The 18235-nt window shown below is 40.2% G+C and overlaps 1 protein-coding gene across 1 annotated transcript; it reads left to right on the top strand.

Moving 5' to 3' along the window:
* Nucleotides 1–286: 286 nt before the first annotated feature.
* ANGEL2 (angel homolog 2) lies at nucleotides 287–13946 on the top strand. The gene is made up of 9 exons (XM_088531900.1): nucleotides 287–391; nucleotides 1802–2235; nucleotides 4398–4651; nucleotides 5955–6024; nucleotides 7332–7753; nucleotides 8797–8923; nucleotides 9541–9601; nucleotides 11804–11967; nucleotides 13631–13946. The coding sequence occupies exons 2-9, from the start codon at nucleotides 1809–1811 to the stop codon at nucleotides 13783–13785; spliced, it is 1680 nt and encodes a 559-aa protein (XP_088388026.1). The 5' UTR covers nucleotides 287–391; nucleotides 1802–1808; the 3' UTR covers nucleotides 13786–13946.
* The last annotated feature ends 4289 nt before the right edge of the window (nucleotides 13947–18235 follow it).

Below are 18235 nucleotides of genomic sequence, written 5' to 3'. Positions count from 1 at the left end.
CAGTCTAAGCCATATTCCAGCCGCACGGCGCGGGGGCCCGCAGCCCGCCCTTGCGGGTCGGGCGTTGCCTCGCCTCGCTTCCTGCCTGCCCTCACCTAAAATGGCTCCTGGGGCTTCACCTTGCCCCTCGCCGTAGCGCTCCTCTCCGTGACCCAAGATGGCGATGCGCCTCGGGCGCCGGCCTCCCGGAACAAAGATGGCGGCCCTAGGACTACAAGGCCCAGGAGCGAGCGCGCGCGGGGCACCGCCTCCGTGGGGGAAGCGGCGGGACGGGAGCGCCGCGGCGGCGGCCGCGGGCGGAGCTGGCGCTGCCCGGGGATGACCCCTTCGGGGGGTGCCAGGGCTGCGTGGGGCGGCTAGCGGGGCCCGGAGCCGCCGCGCTCGCCGTGAGGTAATGGTGACCGCAGCGGGGGGCGAGGGGGCACCGGGGCGGGCCTGGCCATAAGCCGGCGGGAGCGGTGGCCCCGCTGGAGGCCCAGGCGGCCCTGAGGCCGTTAACGGCCATAAGCGACCGTTGGGGTTCTCGCGCAGGCGTGGCTCGACCCGAGGCGGGGAAGAGGGGATTACTGACAGCCGGGTTTATTTAAAGGAAGCCCCGCTGTTGGCAGCAGGGCGGTCGTCAGCGAAGCTAAGCGTAGGCTTGAGCTGTTCGTTGCTGCTTGTAGGTCACGGTGGTGACGTCTTTGTGTCGCGCTGTGCTTCTGAGAAGCCGCAGGCCGGAACGAAGGCTTTCTGGATTATGTTTTTTTCCATAAACAAGAATCCTAGGAAGTCTTCGGAAAGAGGATACTCAGGAAGTGTTGTTGTGCCTTAGTGGAATGCAGTGCAGTATCCCTGTGAGACTGCTTTAGCACACAGCTCTTTAGCTCTTCTAGGATAAGTTATTTTTGCCCAAAGATGTATTTATGCATGTTCTCTGGACTGCATGAAAACCAGGAGGCTCTGGATTTAGGCCAGTTAGCTTTGATGTTTTTGTAGACTCCAGATACATTAAATAAAACTTATTGTTTAACCAACAATGAAGATGAGCCTGAGCAATGTCACTCAGCTCTCCTGGATCTGTGTGGAGACTTTTTATTTTTTATTCTGGAAAAACAAATCAACCCCCCCACCGCTGCTTCATTTTTGCAGTTCTCTGAGAACCATGCATGTGGAAATAAGAACCCAAACAGTAAAATCTAAGAGTTGTATAGACTGCTGTCAGCAAAGGAGACAGTTACTACCATCTACCTCCCTGTCTTGTGCTTTATTTATTTGTGAAGTCAGTGGCTTCTTAAGTGCTCTAGTGACTTTTTGCGGGAAGCTGATTTTCTGCTTCTTTCAAACAGCTTTATAATAAAATGTCTGTAGTATGCAAAATTACTTTCTGCTGAGCACTTGTAGGAGGAGCTAGTTATTTCAACAGGCAGAGGGTAAACTGTAAACAATTCAGGTGAAGGGAGCTTGAAAATTAAATGGTATTATTTGCAAACTGATCTTGTAACTTTTTCTTTCTCTTCAGCTTTACAAAGTCCCACTTTGCAGATAATGTAGGTGAAAGTTTAAATATCTTAATGTTCCAATTATAATTGCAGTACCAAATAAAAATGCACTATATGGTTGTGTCTAAAAATCAGTTCTGATTCAGCTACACGGGGTAAGAATCTAATAGGAAAATAATATCCAATATCTTGTATGGGTTAATTTGTAAGGAAAACATATTGCCTATAAACCGTATCCAAAATGACTTGCATCTACAAACAGTGGACTACAGGGAAATGTAGTTGTGTTTTATGTAATAAAACCTATCCTTCTTTAACAGACACTCCATGCTGCCCCGTCAAATGCAGAGGGTGGGCAGAGACTGGATTGCCCACTGGAATAGTTCCCAAGTATTTTCCTGGAACAACCCCATTTCCACCTGCATGAGATGGGTTGGACACTATCCCTGGGCCACATTTCCACTTTCGGTTCCATTTGATTACTCGGCAAACTGGAGGTGGCCTCTGTTTTTTGGACCTTGGAGACAGTTTCAGAACTCAAACTGGCAGCTTGATAATTTCACACAGAATTGTTGCTTTCATCTCTCTAATCCCAATATGAAATCTGAGGGAGGAGAGCCATCTACAAAAAAGAGAAGACTCAGTGGCCAGCGTGATACGTCGGCTCCCGAGGCAGAAAAAAGTAGCTCTAATCAGAAGGAAGCACCGTGTCTTTCTGTAGCGCAGAATGAAGGAAACTGTACCAGCAAGAGAGGTAAGGATGTAGTTTGCTTGTTAATTTGTAATACTAAACATTTTCTAACAAGTTACAGACTATATTGCCTGTATCTTTTGAATTCCTATTTGGCTTGGCAACAGAGAATATGTGTTTTGATAGAGAGGAACGGAGTGTGTTCCAGTTTTCTATCACTGGTTACTCTGTAAGCTGTTTTCTTTGTGCTCTCAGTCTGCCAGAAAGAACTAGTAGAACTGTGTTCTACTGCTCAGCAGCAGAAGACAGTCAATTTTGCATCATCTAGCATAGCACAAACTGAGATAATCCACAAAATAAGTGCTAGATCACATGCCAGAGATTGTACAGTTGAGGAGCTCCGAGCTTGATTCAGATTCTCTCCAGGACCTGTTCCCAGTTCAGGTCTGTTAACTCTTGGCTGCTTTTTAAAGCAAAAGATTCAGCTAAATCGCTTGCAGAGCTGAGCTGGCCTTGGAAGTTGCATGGCTTAATTCCTTTCCTATACCTGAGCTGATAAGCCCTGCTGAACCTGAATGGGCTTCTTTCAGAGTCAGTTATCAGTGTTTGAGGTAAGTGAGAATTAAGGGATAACTGAGACTTAATGTTGTTTGTTTCCAGTATGGTTTGTGTTTTCTTTTGTGCACCTTTTGCACCATGGCTGATAGAGCAATCAGCAAATGTACTTAACTAGATAAGGGCAATTAAGAAGCATGAAGATGTCTACCCAGCTTATTACAGGCTTTTATGAAACTTGGAAGTGTTTACTTTAGCTTATTATCTGTATAATCTTCCACAGAGCATCAAAATGTTTTACTAACTATTGTGGATATTAACAGTTTCGTCCACTGGTAGGGGTAGGAAAAAATAGAGGGGCACAGTCACAATCAGAGCCTTTTTGCATAAATCACTTCCTTAACAAAATAAACTGGAAGTTGTGCTGAGACTGAGACAGGCAAATCCCAGCAGCATCACAAGGGGATTTTTGGACACGCATGCCTATAAAAATGAAGTTCCTGAAGGTACAGAAACCTCCTATGTATCTTCAGGATCTGGAGGAAAAGAGGTTGCTGTGTCCTTTCTTAAAGCTATCTCCAAGTGTATCTTGATATGCCTCTATCTGAGAGAGTGGTTAGAATGATAAACCTCCCTGGTTACCCTTTATTTACACATTGTAAGGTGACAGTAATCAAGACACCTGATGGGAAGCGGCACAGTCTCTCTGCCATTGTAAAACTACTAGTTAAAGCTTTGCTGTATTCATTACAATGCCAGGCAAAGCCTTAAATAACCTGGGCACAGTGAAGAAGTTTAGTGCCTGCTTGTCAGAGGGGATTGTACCTTTGTGTACAGGGAGGAGCAGAGAGCTACAGCTATAGCTTCAGTCCGCCACCGGCTGGCGATGCAGGCAGCTGGGCTTCAGCATACTCACAGGTGAGTTGGGGCATGGCTGAAAGTCATCTTTGATCATGAATTATGAATATTTGAAAAATAGTTGGGTAGTTAACAATGTTCAGATATATTCTTACTAGCTTTCATATGCAAATAATACATCTGAAAGTAAGCACTGGGGAAAGATAAAGTTAGTCTCTTCTGAAGTCTTGTCAGAGGTTTATGGATCTTAATGCCTCAACATCAGTGAGAAACATCCAGGTTCAATATCTGTTCTGGAACCTCTAGAACAGACCCTTTGGGGATTTAGGTTTGAATTTGTTAGACTGAGCACAGAGAAAGACCAAACCTCTGGTCCTCACCCTTGCTGGTGACACGTGATCACAGGGTCAAGAAGCTGGGATATGACAGTCTGGGACATGCCCTTTAGAGCAGCGTATACCCATCTCCACTGAGGAGTTAGTATATGACACTAGCATAAAAATGTCATAGACTAGACATGGTTTGACAACATTTCTGCAAGGAGCAGGATGGTGTAGTGTGACTTTGAACATAGCAGTTTCCTAATTTCAAAATAGTCTAAAATGCAGCATACGCAGCCTTATGTGATTTTTACTGATACTCATAGTTCATATTAAATAGATGGCCTAAAGTCCTGCTAATCAGATGGGTTTTTTGATTTGCTTAAGCAATTTGAAAGGGAAATTGAAAGGCAAATAGTAATCAGTAGAGTTCTAAATGCAGTAAGAAGTAATATTACATAACTTGTTTTTTGTTTTGTGTATTTTTAACAGGAGCAATCCAAAGACATTGGGAATATTTTTGTCAGCACAGCAGAGCAATGAAGACCTCTAAAAATAAAGCAACCGACCAAAGCAATAGAGAAAGTGAGGCAAAATTTGATTTTACAGTCATGTCCTACAATATCCTTTCACAGAATTTGTTAGAAGATAACTCCCACCTGTATAAACACTGCCAGCAGCCCATATTAATCTGGGCATACAGATTTCCCAACATTCTACAAGAAATCAAACAATTGGATGCAGATGTGAGTAGAAAATGATGATGTCGATGTTTCTCAAGAGACTGTAAATGGAGTAGCAAATTCCTGCTGTTTTTTACTTTAGTAAGTAGCCTAGTGAATCGAACTGAGCCTTTAGTTATGTCTGGGTTAAGTCAATAGCTCTGTTTTATACTTACGCAATTAGTGGTTTCTGCATAATCTAAATTTACAGCAAACACAGTTATAAAGTATATACTGCTGATTACTGCTTTAATGTCAGAATACACTTTCTTTCCCAAGTCTTTTTCAGTCTGTGCTTAGAACGCATCTGAATAGAATGCTGTAAATAAGGCCCTGAACAGAAGAGCAGATCTGCCTAGTCCAGTGTCATATTTTCATCAGGAGCTAACGATGGATGGTTAAGGAAGGAAAATGGAGCACCTCTTGCCAGGATGGTCATAGTTTAGGAATCTTGAGAGATGGAGTCTTTTTCCTTAAGTTATTAAGTGTGAAGAAGGGTTGCAAGGCTAAATAGTTTATCACCATTGGCAAATACTAATCTTTCACACCATGCTGTTGTGGAGGAATAATAATTGCCTGTGTCCAGGTGGATTAAATTAAGCCAGCCGTCATTGTTGGCATTTCTAAACTGTGAAGTGTCCAACTTTGACTAAATACTTTTTCAGGTAGTCATAACAGTCATCATTATATTCAGTGAATCAAAAGTCCCTTTCTAAAATATGGCTGCTAATCCCTTAGATCCATTTGTTAGACCAGAAAATAGGGAACTTGGTTTTGTGCAAAACCTTTGCGTGGAAGGCAGACAAACGAACATGCTTCACCCACTCTTTTGATTGTGTAAGATCTTGAGTGATAAGACTGTGGATCTCTCTTTCCTTATGATTAATATTTGTAGTTGAGAGAGAAATGCAGCTATTGGTAGCATTTCTTCCAGTGAGACTGATCCAAAATTGTCAGATGTTGTCTTCTCCTCCTAGTGCTCTTTATCATTTGGCTCATGATCAAATTTGCTGTCTTTTATCAAAGACATGCTTCTAAACTCCTGCTTGTGTCATGGTATAGCTTGTACAGCTTTGCATGTTTTTTGTTAGTTTTTTTTTTTTTTTTTTTTTTCTTCAGGGATGCTTACTGTTAATAACAAAGTCAAGTCAATAAGCTTATTGTTTCTGTCATTTTTCGGGTGCTTAAGAGTTTGGTGAATCCTTTTACAGGATTAGGAAGGCAAAAAACTACTGAAATCTCTTTTAAAAAGTTTTGGCAACTGATGAATATGAATTAAAAATTTGTACTTACTCTAATATGTTTCAACTGTAAACTTTTGCCTTAGGTACTTTGTTTACAAGAAGTTCAAGAAGACCATTATAGGACAGAGATCAAGTCAAGTCTGGAGTCCCTGGGTATGATAAGATTCTGTGACCAATAATTCATCTTTTTTCCTTCTCTTCTCACACTCTTCCCAGTGCTTTCCCCCCCACCCCAGAAATAATCTCTTAGGTGATAGAATCAAGTCCCCTCCTATGCCATGCAGCATTGTATGCTTCTTTTGAAAAGTTCATCAAACATTCTTGAAATTGCCATAGTATTTTTTCCCCAGTTACTCCTGTTGAATTGCTTCTTTGTAGTTCCTTCTCTCTGTCTTGAAACCTTCCAATGTCAGTACTAAACTTCATTCGTGTTCAATTTGTATTCATCAGTGTGTATATGAGTACTGTCATTCAGCCTCGATAACAGGTTCCTTGTCTCTCCTGCTTTCAGTAAGGAACATGCTGATAGGGGTGTGATTCCATGGCAATTTAAACTGGTCTAAATCTATTTTGCCCTTCATTTATTTTCAGTCTGATGCTTGGTCTGATAACTCGTTGAATGCCAAGACAGGCCAGTTCAAGGAGCAGCACTTGACCAAAATTTTCCTTTCATGGTTAATTGGCAGTCTGACTCCCAGAAACGGGTGTTTATAAAGAAGGCGGTGATGCAGTACTGACTTAAATTAGCCTAACAGGTTGTGAAACAGCCCTATAAAGCCAGGCTCCTGTAGCCACCTAAGATGCAGAGATAAAGTGATTGCTAGGTTTAGCTCTTCATGAATGAACACAAGTTGTTAGTTACCTTAAATAATTACTCATTTTTAGAGCACAAGGCTTAAACAAACAAACAAAAACACATGTTGAAAAGGTGTTCAGGCCACTCCAACATTCTGCATTTTTTTGTTAGCTAAACTTGTACTTTGGGCAGTTACTGTTGAACTGTTTCCCAGCTTGGGATGGCAGCCCAGTGCTGTGATGAAGCAATTTTCCTTTGACACTTCACTTTTTATTGTGACATGAATGTTTGGGAATTTTATTTTTCTGGCAGAAACCATTAAATTATTATTATAAAACCATTATTATAGGGAGTTTGAGATGGTTATTTAGCATTTTATGAATGGTTCTTGGCTTTGTACTTAGTCATGCCAAATAACTCGCAATATACCTCATTTCTTCTACAAAGTAATGTAAACATCTAAAAATTTTACCATGGCAGACAGAGGTCAACGATGGGCATCTGAAAGGGAATGTAAAGGGCAAGGTGAACTTCACCCAGTCTTTGTTATTTTAGACTGGGTGTTGAAGGAGAAAATGACTGTGAGGTTTTTCTAAATTTTTGGAAAAAAAAAAAGAGTATTTATTGAATGGTATCCTAATCTTTTTGATTGTCTTTCTTGCAGGGTATCACTGTGAATACAAAATGAGGACAGGAAGAAAACCTGATGGCTGTGCCATTTGCTTCAAAACTTCCAAATTTAGTCTGATCTCATCAAGCCCTGTGGAATTTTTCCGACGTGATATCCCACTCTTGGACAGAGACAATGTTGGGCTGGTGCTGCTTTTGCAGCCCAGACTTCACTGCAAAACCAGTGCTGCAGTCTGCATAGCCAACACACATCTGCTCTATAATCCAAGGCGAGGGGACATCAAACTGACCCAGCTTGCCATGCTCCTGGCAGAGATTGCTAGTGTTGCCTGTCAGAAGGATGGGACTTTCTGCCCAATTATCATCTGTGGTGACTTCAATTCTGTTCCTGGTTCTCCACTGTACAGTTTTATAAAAGAAGGAAAGCTAAATTATGAGGGACTCGCTATAGGGAAGGTAGGATATGTGTTTTATCTCTCCCTCTCTCTCTCTCCCTCTCCCACTCTCTCTCTCTCTCTCAAAAAAAAAAAAAAAGGCTGATGAGAGAGGAAATATATAACAGAATGGTCTTGCATACTGTACATCATCAGCTTGTGGTCGTTTCCTTCCAGTAGCCATCTTAGTGCCCTTCTGCAGTCTGCAAAGTGAGAGTTGCTATGGAGTTAATAAAATAAGCCCGGGCCCACTGGCTGTGCCTTACAGAATGTTATACCTGCTGCTGGCATTGTGAAATGAACATTTTGACAAACAAATTAATTGTTCTTGAAATGTAATTAGCCACAGGATGGCTATGACACTGTTCCTCAGTGTTACAGCTTTCAACAGGAGAAAATAACTACATAATCAAATACCCTATTATGTTTTGTCTAGAAAAAAATACTTGTTTCTTTTTTTAGATAAACTTTACAGTTAGAACTGTTTTAAAGGCAGAAATATGATTAGATGCTGAGCCTAAACTGCTTCAGGTTAGCAGTATTGTGAACTTTTGTATGTAGCTGCTGGAGATGTTAAATGCTATCCAGTATAAAGCAACTGAAGCACGTACAGGGAGAAAATGGCACCATGGATGTTTGTTACTAGTGGGTAATTGTTTCTAGCCCAGCTTTGAGCTGACATCCTCCCAGAAGAACATCATAAAGTATTTGCCAGGGAGATGTATGTAACAGGGATGTATATGCCAGGGAGATGCATATACTCTCTATATAGTGTGTGTGTGTATGTGTATATATACATATTGCTATGTTGCTGGAGGTTTCTTGACAGTTCTTAACAGTTTCTTAGCTTGATGTCACAAGAATTATCATGGACAACGGGGTAGCAAAGGTGTTGTAAATTAGGAGTATTTTGACAGAAATTTGGTAAGTTGGTATGAGACTTACTCTAAGGAGGTACTGTTTGTTCAAAGTGTCAAGCTTTATTGTATAGAGAATGTCCAGTTCTTTCAGTTTGTTTCTAAATCAGATTTCTGGCTGGAACAAGCTCACATTGTTTTTTCTTAGGTCTCTGGACAAGAACAGTTTCCAAGGGGACAAAGAATCTTACCTATTCCAATTTGGCCCCAAAAACTAGGTATTTCACAAAACTGTGTGTATGAAATACAGCAGCAACAAAAAGAAGAAAATACAGGTCAGTTTCTGGATTGATTATAGTCCTTAGAAGACATCATTGAGGTCACACGGAAAAATGGATTTTCTTTTCTAGTAGAGGAAGATTGTTGTCGTGTGAAGTTACATGTTTGCAAAAGCTTTTGCAGATTTTCATCTTTGGGATCTTTAGCTGGGTGGTTTGCCCTTCAGAATCTGGTGCATGATATTGGAGCTACTGTGTTTGCAGAGTAGAAACCAATTATGAAGTGACTGGGGAAAGAGCTGGAGGAATGCAGCACACGTGCAGTGTGAACCTACCTTATGCTCTAGTGTTCATATGTTATAGTATTCTGTGGAACAAATGGGAAAAGCAAGTGATCCCTGTTCCCCTAGCTGCGTCTCCTTCTTTCATCTATCATTTTTCTTTGACAGACAATTTAAAATGAACAAGAGGTAATTTGAAAGCTTCTTTGAAGGCAATCTTACTAATGGAATAGAAGAATTTAATCTAGCTTTATGAATTTTATCTTGTCTGCCACAAACAGTAAATGTTTTTAAAGATACTACATTAGGCTGTTCTCTTTTCTTGTAGGTTTTCATTATTGGCCTTAATGGGAAGATATTTTTAAATCTGAAATAAACATTCTTATTTTGCAGGAGAAAAGATGACAGAAGCAAAGTTGGACGGCACTGAGAAGATTGTAATAGCGTCTGAAAAGTATGTGTTGTGGGTAGAAGAGCAGAGTTGCTTGCCTGATTCCTAATGTTCGGGCTTGGGGAGTCTTTTGTTTAGTTTTTAGACCAAGTTTGTGTCTGATTCTAGGTATGGATACCAGATACTATACCTATACAACCCCGTTGGCCCATGTGGCAAAAATTCATATTCACTCATATATGAAAGAGCTGATCAGATAACTAGATCTGGAGAGAGTTAAGAGTGTTTTTTTGTTGTTGTTTTTTGTTTTGTCTTGTTTTTCTTCTTACAGTGTCTTACAGCAGGTGATATCTCAGCATGCAGCAATGAGGTATTGGGGTACATTCCAGCTGCCTGTTAATGAATACTTCTGATATTTGCTAACTGCTTTCCCTCAGCAGGGCAGCTTGCTTTATAGCAGTACTGTCAGAAAGCTGTGAGCTTCAGCCCAGGTGCAGAAATCACACTGTAAAAAGGCAGTGTTGCCCAGCTGTTAAGTGTTGGCACTACCTCTCTCCTTGTTACCGCTTCTGAGATATTGTTTTATGAAAGATGATAAAATTCTGTAATCCAATGTGAAATTTGGGTAAAGGAGGGGAAAAGAACTGAAAATCTTCCTTTTTAGAAGTTCTGTAAGGAGAATTACAATTCCTCGAATTCCTGAAACTAGTAGTATTTTATAAGGGGGGAAAGAAAAAAAAAATCTTTAACATTACTTAGGATTTGGCAGTACAGCTCCTAGTCAGATCAGAAAGTTTACTACTTAAACTACAGGGGTTAGACTGCTGAGGTGGAATGTGTGTTTGGTTTTTGAAAGGAAGGAAGAATATATTTGCATTTACCACACTGGTAAAGGTATGTAAAGTAAGGCACAGAAGGAGTTACCCTAACTATGTCAGGCTCCAAGTTAGCCATTTCTACTCAGAAATGAGATCTTGGGATCACTGTGGATAGTTCTGTTAAAACCCATAGTGATTTCTGATGATCAGAAAGGCAAGTAATGGTCCTGGTGAGAAAAGAGAAGATAACAATACAAGAAACATGATGTTATAATCATGTGTTACTATAGAAATATGTGGCATAGCATGTCACATGTTGGGACACCGTTTGCAATTAATCAATGACCCTTCTGAAAAAGGTAATAGAAAAGCAAGGACGATCAAAGTTATGGAATAACTTCCATATGAATGGGGGCTAAATGAACTTGGGTCTCCCAGCTTAGGAAGAAGGTAACTGCAATAAGGGTTAAACTGCTGGGAAAGCATGAAGGGTTGGAGGGACATGAATAAATGTTGTTTTGGGGAAAAGTAGTGAATGTGCTGAAACTACTGAATTCTCAAAATAAATTGACAGGCAGTAAATATGAAACAGGCAAAAGATCTTCTTGGTGTGAAAACTAACTAAAATAACATGCTGTTTTTTCAGAGCAATACTTGTTTTTTAACCAGGATGTGTTGCTGATCAGGTTTAAAATGCAGCCATCCACTGTGAGACAGGTACAGCTGAGCAGGATGATTTGCAAAGCTGATGGGAGGAAATGATTGGGAGGGAGAGAATTCTTCTGTCCAAATGTGCAATTCTGCTTTTCATGACTGATTTGAAAGGAAACAGGTGAGACAAGATGGACTGGACAGGTGGAGGAACAGACTAACAGACTGGCAGATTATGAGGCAAGACAAAATGGGAGCCTAAGCAGAGGAAAAAAATTAGGCATGGCTATCTGTAAAACACTTGGCCCTTCTAGTTTAAAACAAGTAACAACAACCTTAGTTTATGTTGAAGGACCAAGTTAGATGAGTTCATCTAACTCATGAAAGGTTTGTCCCTTTCATATCAGCTATTCTGATGGGCATGTCTACCAGTGCACCAGGGGTAGATTCCTGAATGAGGACACGTGAAATCTTGAATGTATAGATGGAGGTGAAGGCTCTGTATATTTAAAGTGTCACTTTATCTAGTTTTTGATAGGCTCTTTGATTTGCCACTAACTTTGTAAAGCTCTCCTTGTTTTACCTTCAGAAGTTTAGTTCCCTAACAGAAAAAGTGATGGGATTGAGTACAAGAGAGAAACAAACACTTATATATTTTAAAATTAGTTTGCATATCCGGATTACTGATTTTATTTGTGACTAGAAGCTGGTCAGTATTTCTTTATCACTCATTTCTAGCAAATTCAAAAAAGCAAACTCTTCATATTTATTTATTTATGTTTTAATTCCTGTTTAGGTTATCTTCAAAATTACAGCACCATTTTAAACTATCTTCAGTCTATTCTCATTACTTCCCTGAAACTGGGAAGCCAGAAGTTACAACCTGTCACTCCCGAAGTGCTGTCACTGTGGATTATATTTTCTTTTCTGCCGCAAATAATGATACTGCTGCCCAGCCAGGTAAGGAAGCAACTTAAAAGTATTTTCAGGAACAGTAAAAGGCAGCATTCAGAAGGTGTGCAAAGGGAAATGTAGTGATAATTTCATCAGGTATCTTTGGATGTTACCTGTGGAAATGTAGTTGGGCTTGCTTGTTTGTCCCACACGTGGAAACACTGTCACCTAATGAGATGTTTTTGTTTCATTGACAAAATGAGACGAACTGAGGCTGCAGATACTTAGGAATCTAAGGAACAAAATGGGCAGCGTCAACTTACAGTCTGCCTTAAAGCTGATAATTGAGCAGTTTATTAGAAAGACATTTTCCAGATAAGGTTGATGAAACGTCAAGTGAAGGATCCGTGTGGCTGCTGCTGGAGCCGTCACTCGTGCTCCCCGCTGTCCCCGTCGCGCTGCAGTTGCAGCCGTCGCTCAGCAGATGGTGCAGGAAGGACGGGCCTTGCTCTGCGGGCAGCCTCGTGTCCCCGGCAGCGATTGCGCTCGCAGCACGGGCCCCGCTGAGCTCGGGGACTCGAGTGCCTTACCCTGCTTGAGAGAGCATCGCACGGCGCGGTGTTATCAGACAGGGCTCTGCGGAAATCGCACCCTTGCCCTCAGTGCAGACTTCAGATGTGAGCTTTGGGAGCTGACATTGCTTTCATTACGTGAAATGGGAATTGCTGGCTGCATCTGTCACACCTTGGGTTACAGACCATTAAAATTTGTTGAACTAATGCATGAAAGCTTTACTAGCCATGCACAGCAAATGAACTTAAAGTGGAGAATTAAAAAGCTTCAAAATATAGGGATAAAAGCTTTGACTGAAACTGAGAGGTGAGAAGAGTCTGAGCTCCTGGGTTTTGTGTGATTTAAGGGAATGCAGTTTCTTGGAACAGTGAATCCTAACCCATCTGCTTATGTATGTTGTTGCAGTACCACTGCTCCAGCACTGTTAAAGCTGCATATGTATGTGGTTGTGTGGCACTTTTAAAAAAAAAAAAAAAAAAGGAAGAGCATGTTGAGCCTCTGCTGCACATGTTTCTTCAAAGAGATTTTTTTTTTTTCACCCTAGACCTGAGCACAGAATTGGAATAAATTTGAATTCTCCAAGTTTTTAAAATTAAGTTAAAATTTCTAAGAATTGTTAAATGAAAACTAATCATCTGGCTTTTCAATCTTCTGATGCTCTGGGCTTCCCCAGCATACAACTTGTTCAAAGTCAGCATTGGATGTGCTGGGGGGATGACCACTTCTTTATGCAAGGCTTGGTTTGCTATTCAGAACTTGCTGTTGAAAAGAGGGTTTGGGAGCTACCTGTGTTCTGCAGCACTCATTTTTGCTGGACCCAGAAGGCTCTGAGCTGCCTTTTACCACTGGAGGCTGAACAAGCTCTCTGTAGCATCAAACCGTTGCCTTACAGATGTGCTAAATGCTCAGTTTGGCTTGAGGGTTGTCTGGACAGCTCCAGTGCCCAGGTCTGCCCAAGGGAGTAGCCTCTTGTGCAACGCAGCAGGAGCAGCTGCTGTCCAGTGGCAAAGGAGTGAAACTGCTGAGCAATCTGAGGGGTCACACTGTAGTCCTTTTTCTGCAGAGCAGTGAATTTGTGGGTGGTGGTGGTGGGTTTTTTTTTTGTTTGTTTGTTTTTTGCCATGCTAATGAATATATTTCCACTTTTTTTTATCAGGTGCAGAGCACACTCTCAGTGGAGGATTGAAACTTCTTGGTAGGCTGGCACTTGTATCAGAGCAAGATCTTTGGACTGTTAATGGTCTTCCAAATGAAAATAACTCTTCTGACCACCTGCCGCTGCTGGCAGAGTTCAGACTTATTGAACGGTAATGCTCAAAGGACTTTTTGTATAGCTGGAGTTTCCTTCACCATCTCTCTTAAAATAATTTTTAAAATTATTTCAAGCACTGCTGGTCCGGTTTTAATATGTTTGCCTGCATGCTGATTTGTTAGCGTTGTGTAAAGTAGACTTTTTAAAGAGACTTGTTTTTTTTAAGGTTGTCTAAATTACGTTTCAAAGTATTTAAGGCAAAACAGAAAAGAGTTTACATTAGCTTCTTTTTGATAATGGAAAACATCTGTGCCAGTCTCAAAATGGCATTATTTTTCACAAAGATGCTGTAAATGATTTGTATTGTACATTGCAGTAAAACTGATTATTCTGTAAGAACTGTGTGTTTCTTCAAGCCAAGGGGTGTGAGCTTGAGCAATGTTTTCTTGCAGAATTTCTCTGTTGCCACTTCTATTTAAATAATTCTGTAAAGGGATTTCTTCAGTTACCTAGAGCAGAGTCAGTGCAGAGGATATTTTTGCAGTGAGGCAAATATTTATCCTTGAAAAAAAGTTATTTCTTAGACTTTGGAGAGCTTAAGTCCTAGTAGTATCCATTGGAATCTTTTAAAATGTCCCTGAAATAAAGCCAAAGTTATTGGGCATTCAGCACTATAGCACATCAACTAAACTTCTATAGAAATAAAAAAAAAAAATCATAGTCCTATGCTTTGAGGCCTCATCTATGTTGAACAAAGAGGGCAAGGCTTTTTTTCCATGTAGTTCTTTAATATACACCTTGATTTTCTTTTTAAATGAGAACACTTGTGCACTATTCAATATACAAAAATTTTATATTCACTTTCATAATGCCTTGATAATCATCCTCTGTGAATTTGGCAGTTGTCTAATTTTACCCAACCAGTTTCTTGCTCAGACTTAGGGTTACAAATCTTACAATTTGGCCTAATTATTTATGTGTAGCTGTGTAAAGCTAACTTTAGAAATTTCTACTTTTGAATTGTCTTACTATCATAGTGCTGGGAAAAAAAATCACCCTCTTTCCAGAAACTTTGTCCTACTGTTCCAATATCATTTTCCAAATTTTTCATCTTTATTTTCCTCTTCTGACAGAATAAATACAGGGGGTTATTTTGTGCTTGGAGAATAAAACAAGAAGGCTGGTGATGATGACCACAAACCAGCTGAATTGAAAAGGTACTTAAGGGTTAGAGGAAACAGCCACCTATCCCCTCTTCAGTTTAAATTACTAGGAAGTGGGGAAGGGGGTACTTCCCTTGTAACTAATGGTGCCTGGGGCCTCTGCTTCTTGATAATGGTCAAATTAATTATGAAGGTGATGACTTGAGTTGGTATCAACTCTAGTTGGATACTTTACACCAAACCTGTAAGTACTAGTTATGGCTAAATGTGTCCAGCTGTGGAAACCTCTTGTGCCTGTGACAAGAGCAAGGCCCTTTGCCTACCTCTGGGACTGCAATGTCATCCTTCTTGCAGAAAGCCTTCTTTCACCCAAGAAGAGTTTTCATATTGGTTCTAGCCTCTTTTACATAGAGGGGGTTGAACGTAGGCCACTAAGGCCTTAGTTGTAAAGGTGGCTCTGTATATGCTAATTTAAAAGCAAACATGTTGGACTTGCAGACTGATGGTCTTCTTGTTTGGCTTATTCTTACCTATTCAGCAGTGTCCCTGTCACTTGCAGAAGTAACCAGATTCTTCAAGGTGGTAGAAAACATCATTAGAGAAATAGGGATATAGGTTCAGAAAGTTACCACTTGAAGAAATACCTTAGTGCTTTAAGATTGTCTGTTACTGTAGTGCACGTTGTTTTTGAAGGACCATAATAAGGATTCCCATCCCTGTACAAAAGGGATTTGTCCCCTAGTATGTTCCCCACATCCCTAATTTGTTTATTGTTCCATTTTAGAGGGTTAAGCAACTTGTTTCAGTTTTTAGTAGCATAATCTATAAAGACTTAGCTAAAAGCTTAATGCTTACATTGTAAAGAGTAGGTGAGAGGGGTATTTAATACTATTAATCAGCTTCAGTTGATTCCCCTCAGGCATGTCTTGAATCAAGACTGCAGGCTGAAGAAGTACTACAGATAATATTTGAAAAACTAACATGTGGAGAATAATGGTGTAACATCTAATGTTTAAAAGAATATCCTCAGGCATTTAGAAAAAAAGACTACCATAATTGTTTATTAAAGTTTCATGCTGTATATAAACATACAGGTGATGAGAGAGAGAGAGAAAAAAAGGCAAAAACAGTCATGCACAAGTTTTTTTTTTTTTTTTTTCTTACTACTTACCCACAATGGAGTGAACTAGAAAAAAAAAGTCACTAGAACCACAGGTAGGACAAATGCCATCATAAGCACATTTCAAGAGAAGATAAGAATATTTCAGTGGAATATCAAAACAAGAACCACTCCAGTAGTTTATCTCACAGCTCTACAGCTTAGAAAAGTTTCAGTATAAGTCAGAGGTTCAGAGATAAGAGTTCCAATTGCTGTGGATACTGGTAAAAGCTATATATCAACCACCCTTACTTAAGTTGAAGTAAACCATGATTTCATAGAAAAAAAATGCATCAGATAACCTGGTGCTACTGCTACCATTTATCAAGATTTAACAATTTTATACGTCATTTTACTCATGAGAAATCTACAGGATACATGAAAAAATGTTTAGGTTACAAAACACTGAGCAGCAGAAAGGTTAGAACTGAAATTCTGCAGCTACTGTCAAATTATAGGACTTCTGTCAAAAGAGTATGTCCCTCTTTTCCTCAGCTTCACCCCTGACTGAAAAGTATCTCATTGTGAAGAGGAGTGAGAAAGGTTAAGGAAAAAGGGATGGAAAAAGGCCTCCCTCTATTTGATTAAAAACTTGAGCATAAGAAGTATAATAGGTTTGAGATGTTTGCTGTCTAGTTTGGCCTTCTGAAGTGTAATTACTGGAAAATGTTTTAATGTTTGAACAGTTAGCAGCTTTCCATGTTGTCTTCCTGTCCAAAGCAAGTGAGATTCCTTGAGGTCTGTGCTATCTGGTTATCATCTCCTCTGTGTTCACTTCAGCCTTGCCTGATCCAAGAGGTCATCTAGGAGCTTAACCCATTCAGCCTGAGCCCATGTTGCTGTCCCTGCTTTATGAGGCTCTGTCTTCTCAGGGATACCAATACCTAAGAGCCCAGCAAAGGAGGTACCAAAGGCCCAAGGCTGTAACTATAAGCACAGCCCAAGAGGGCTTTCAGAAAGATTCAGCTTCCATTTAGGCACCTTCTGAAATGTTTTCAGGAATTCACTCAGACATGTCTAGAGAACTGATAAAGATCGTGCGCTGGCACTTGGGCACTGCCATCATTACCACCCCTGGGGCAAGCCCCCCCTCCCTTGGTGGAAGGCCAGAGCAGGGAGGAAGCAGACAGGCTTGAGCTGGAGCTCCTTCCCACACACAACGTGTTTAGTGCTGAACTTGCCCCAAACAACACACATGTTCTTCTCAAGTCTGCCTAAGCAAGTGTTGCTGTAACATACAGAGGAAGAACTCCTTGAAGTAGCATGGGGGAAGCAAAACTTCAGTCTGGGATATCTGATCTTAATATAAGATGTCGAGACATCACCTGTGAGGCTGCTCAGCCTTTCAAAGACAAGGTTCTTAGTTACACACAAGCACTGAAAGAAAAATGTAAAGATTCAAAGTAGCAATTCTGACATTTTTTTTTCCATTATTCCAAGAACATGTACAAGAAAAACTGGCACACAGTTGTTGTCTCTAAAACAGCAGTCTCCATGTTTTGTGCTTCATCAATGTAGTTTGGAAAGACTAAAAGCTTGTGACAAAGTATAAAAAAACTAGGAAAGTTCTTTTTTTAAAAAAAAAAAAATTGGTCAATCATCATTTAAAAAACAAAACTTTTTTTATAATAAGATTCAATGTTTAAGAATACACTTGCATATTATTATACCTTAACCTTTTTCAACAACATGCATAAAAGAGTAATACAGGTGGCAGAGCGCATCCAGTGCTGTTTCAGTACTACCAGAAATGCTAGGAGACAGTAGAAATTAGTTACAAAACAATAATACTGACAGTTTTGCATATCTATTAAGTTTAGTGAGGTAATGTTGACACTTCAAAAACTCACGCTACTTCTGCACTGCTTGTTTTTATTGCTGAATATTAATACTGAACATATTTTGTTTTGTTTTTTTTTTTAAAAAAGAACTGCACCTCAGCACATCTTAGCACTAAGAATGATTTCATAATCATCCTAGTGCTACCACCCAGCACAGTGCCCAAGTTCATTTAAAACTTAAGAAAAAAATAAAAGAAATTATACCTAAACCCATGTACCACTGGAGCCACTGCCTGCATGATGGAAGAAAAAAATCCCATCTCCTGGTAAGCATAATTTTAGGTTTTCTTTACTGATGCCATTTCCATGAATTGAAAGAAAATAAATATTGCCACAAAAAAAAAAA

Source organism: Tinamus guttatus, unplaced genomic scaffold (assembly GCF_059628265.1).
Source record: "Tinamus guttatus ecotype Peru unplaced genomic scaffold, ASM5962826v1 Tinamus_guttatus_pri_ptg000033l, whole genome shotgun sequence".
Lineage (NCBI taxonomy): Eukaryota > Metazoa > Chordata > Aves > Tinamiformes > Tinamidae > Tinamus > Tinamus guttatus.
Note: the sequence above shows the minus strand (reverse complement) of the source record. Positions and strands in the feature narration are given on the sequence as shown.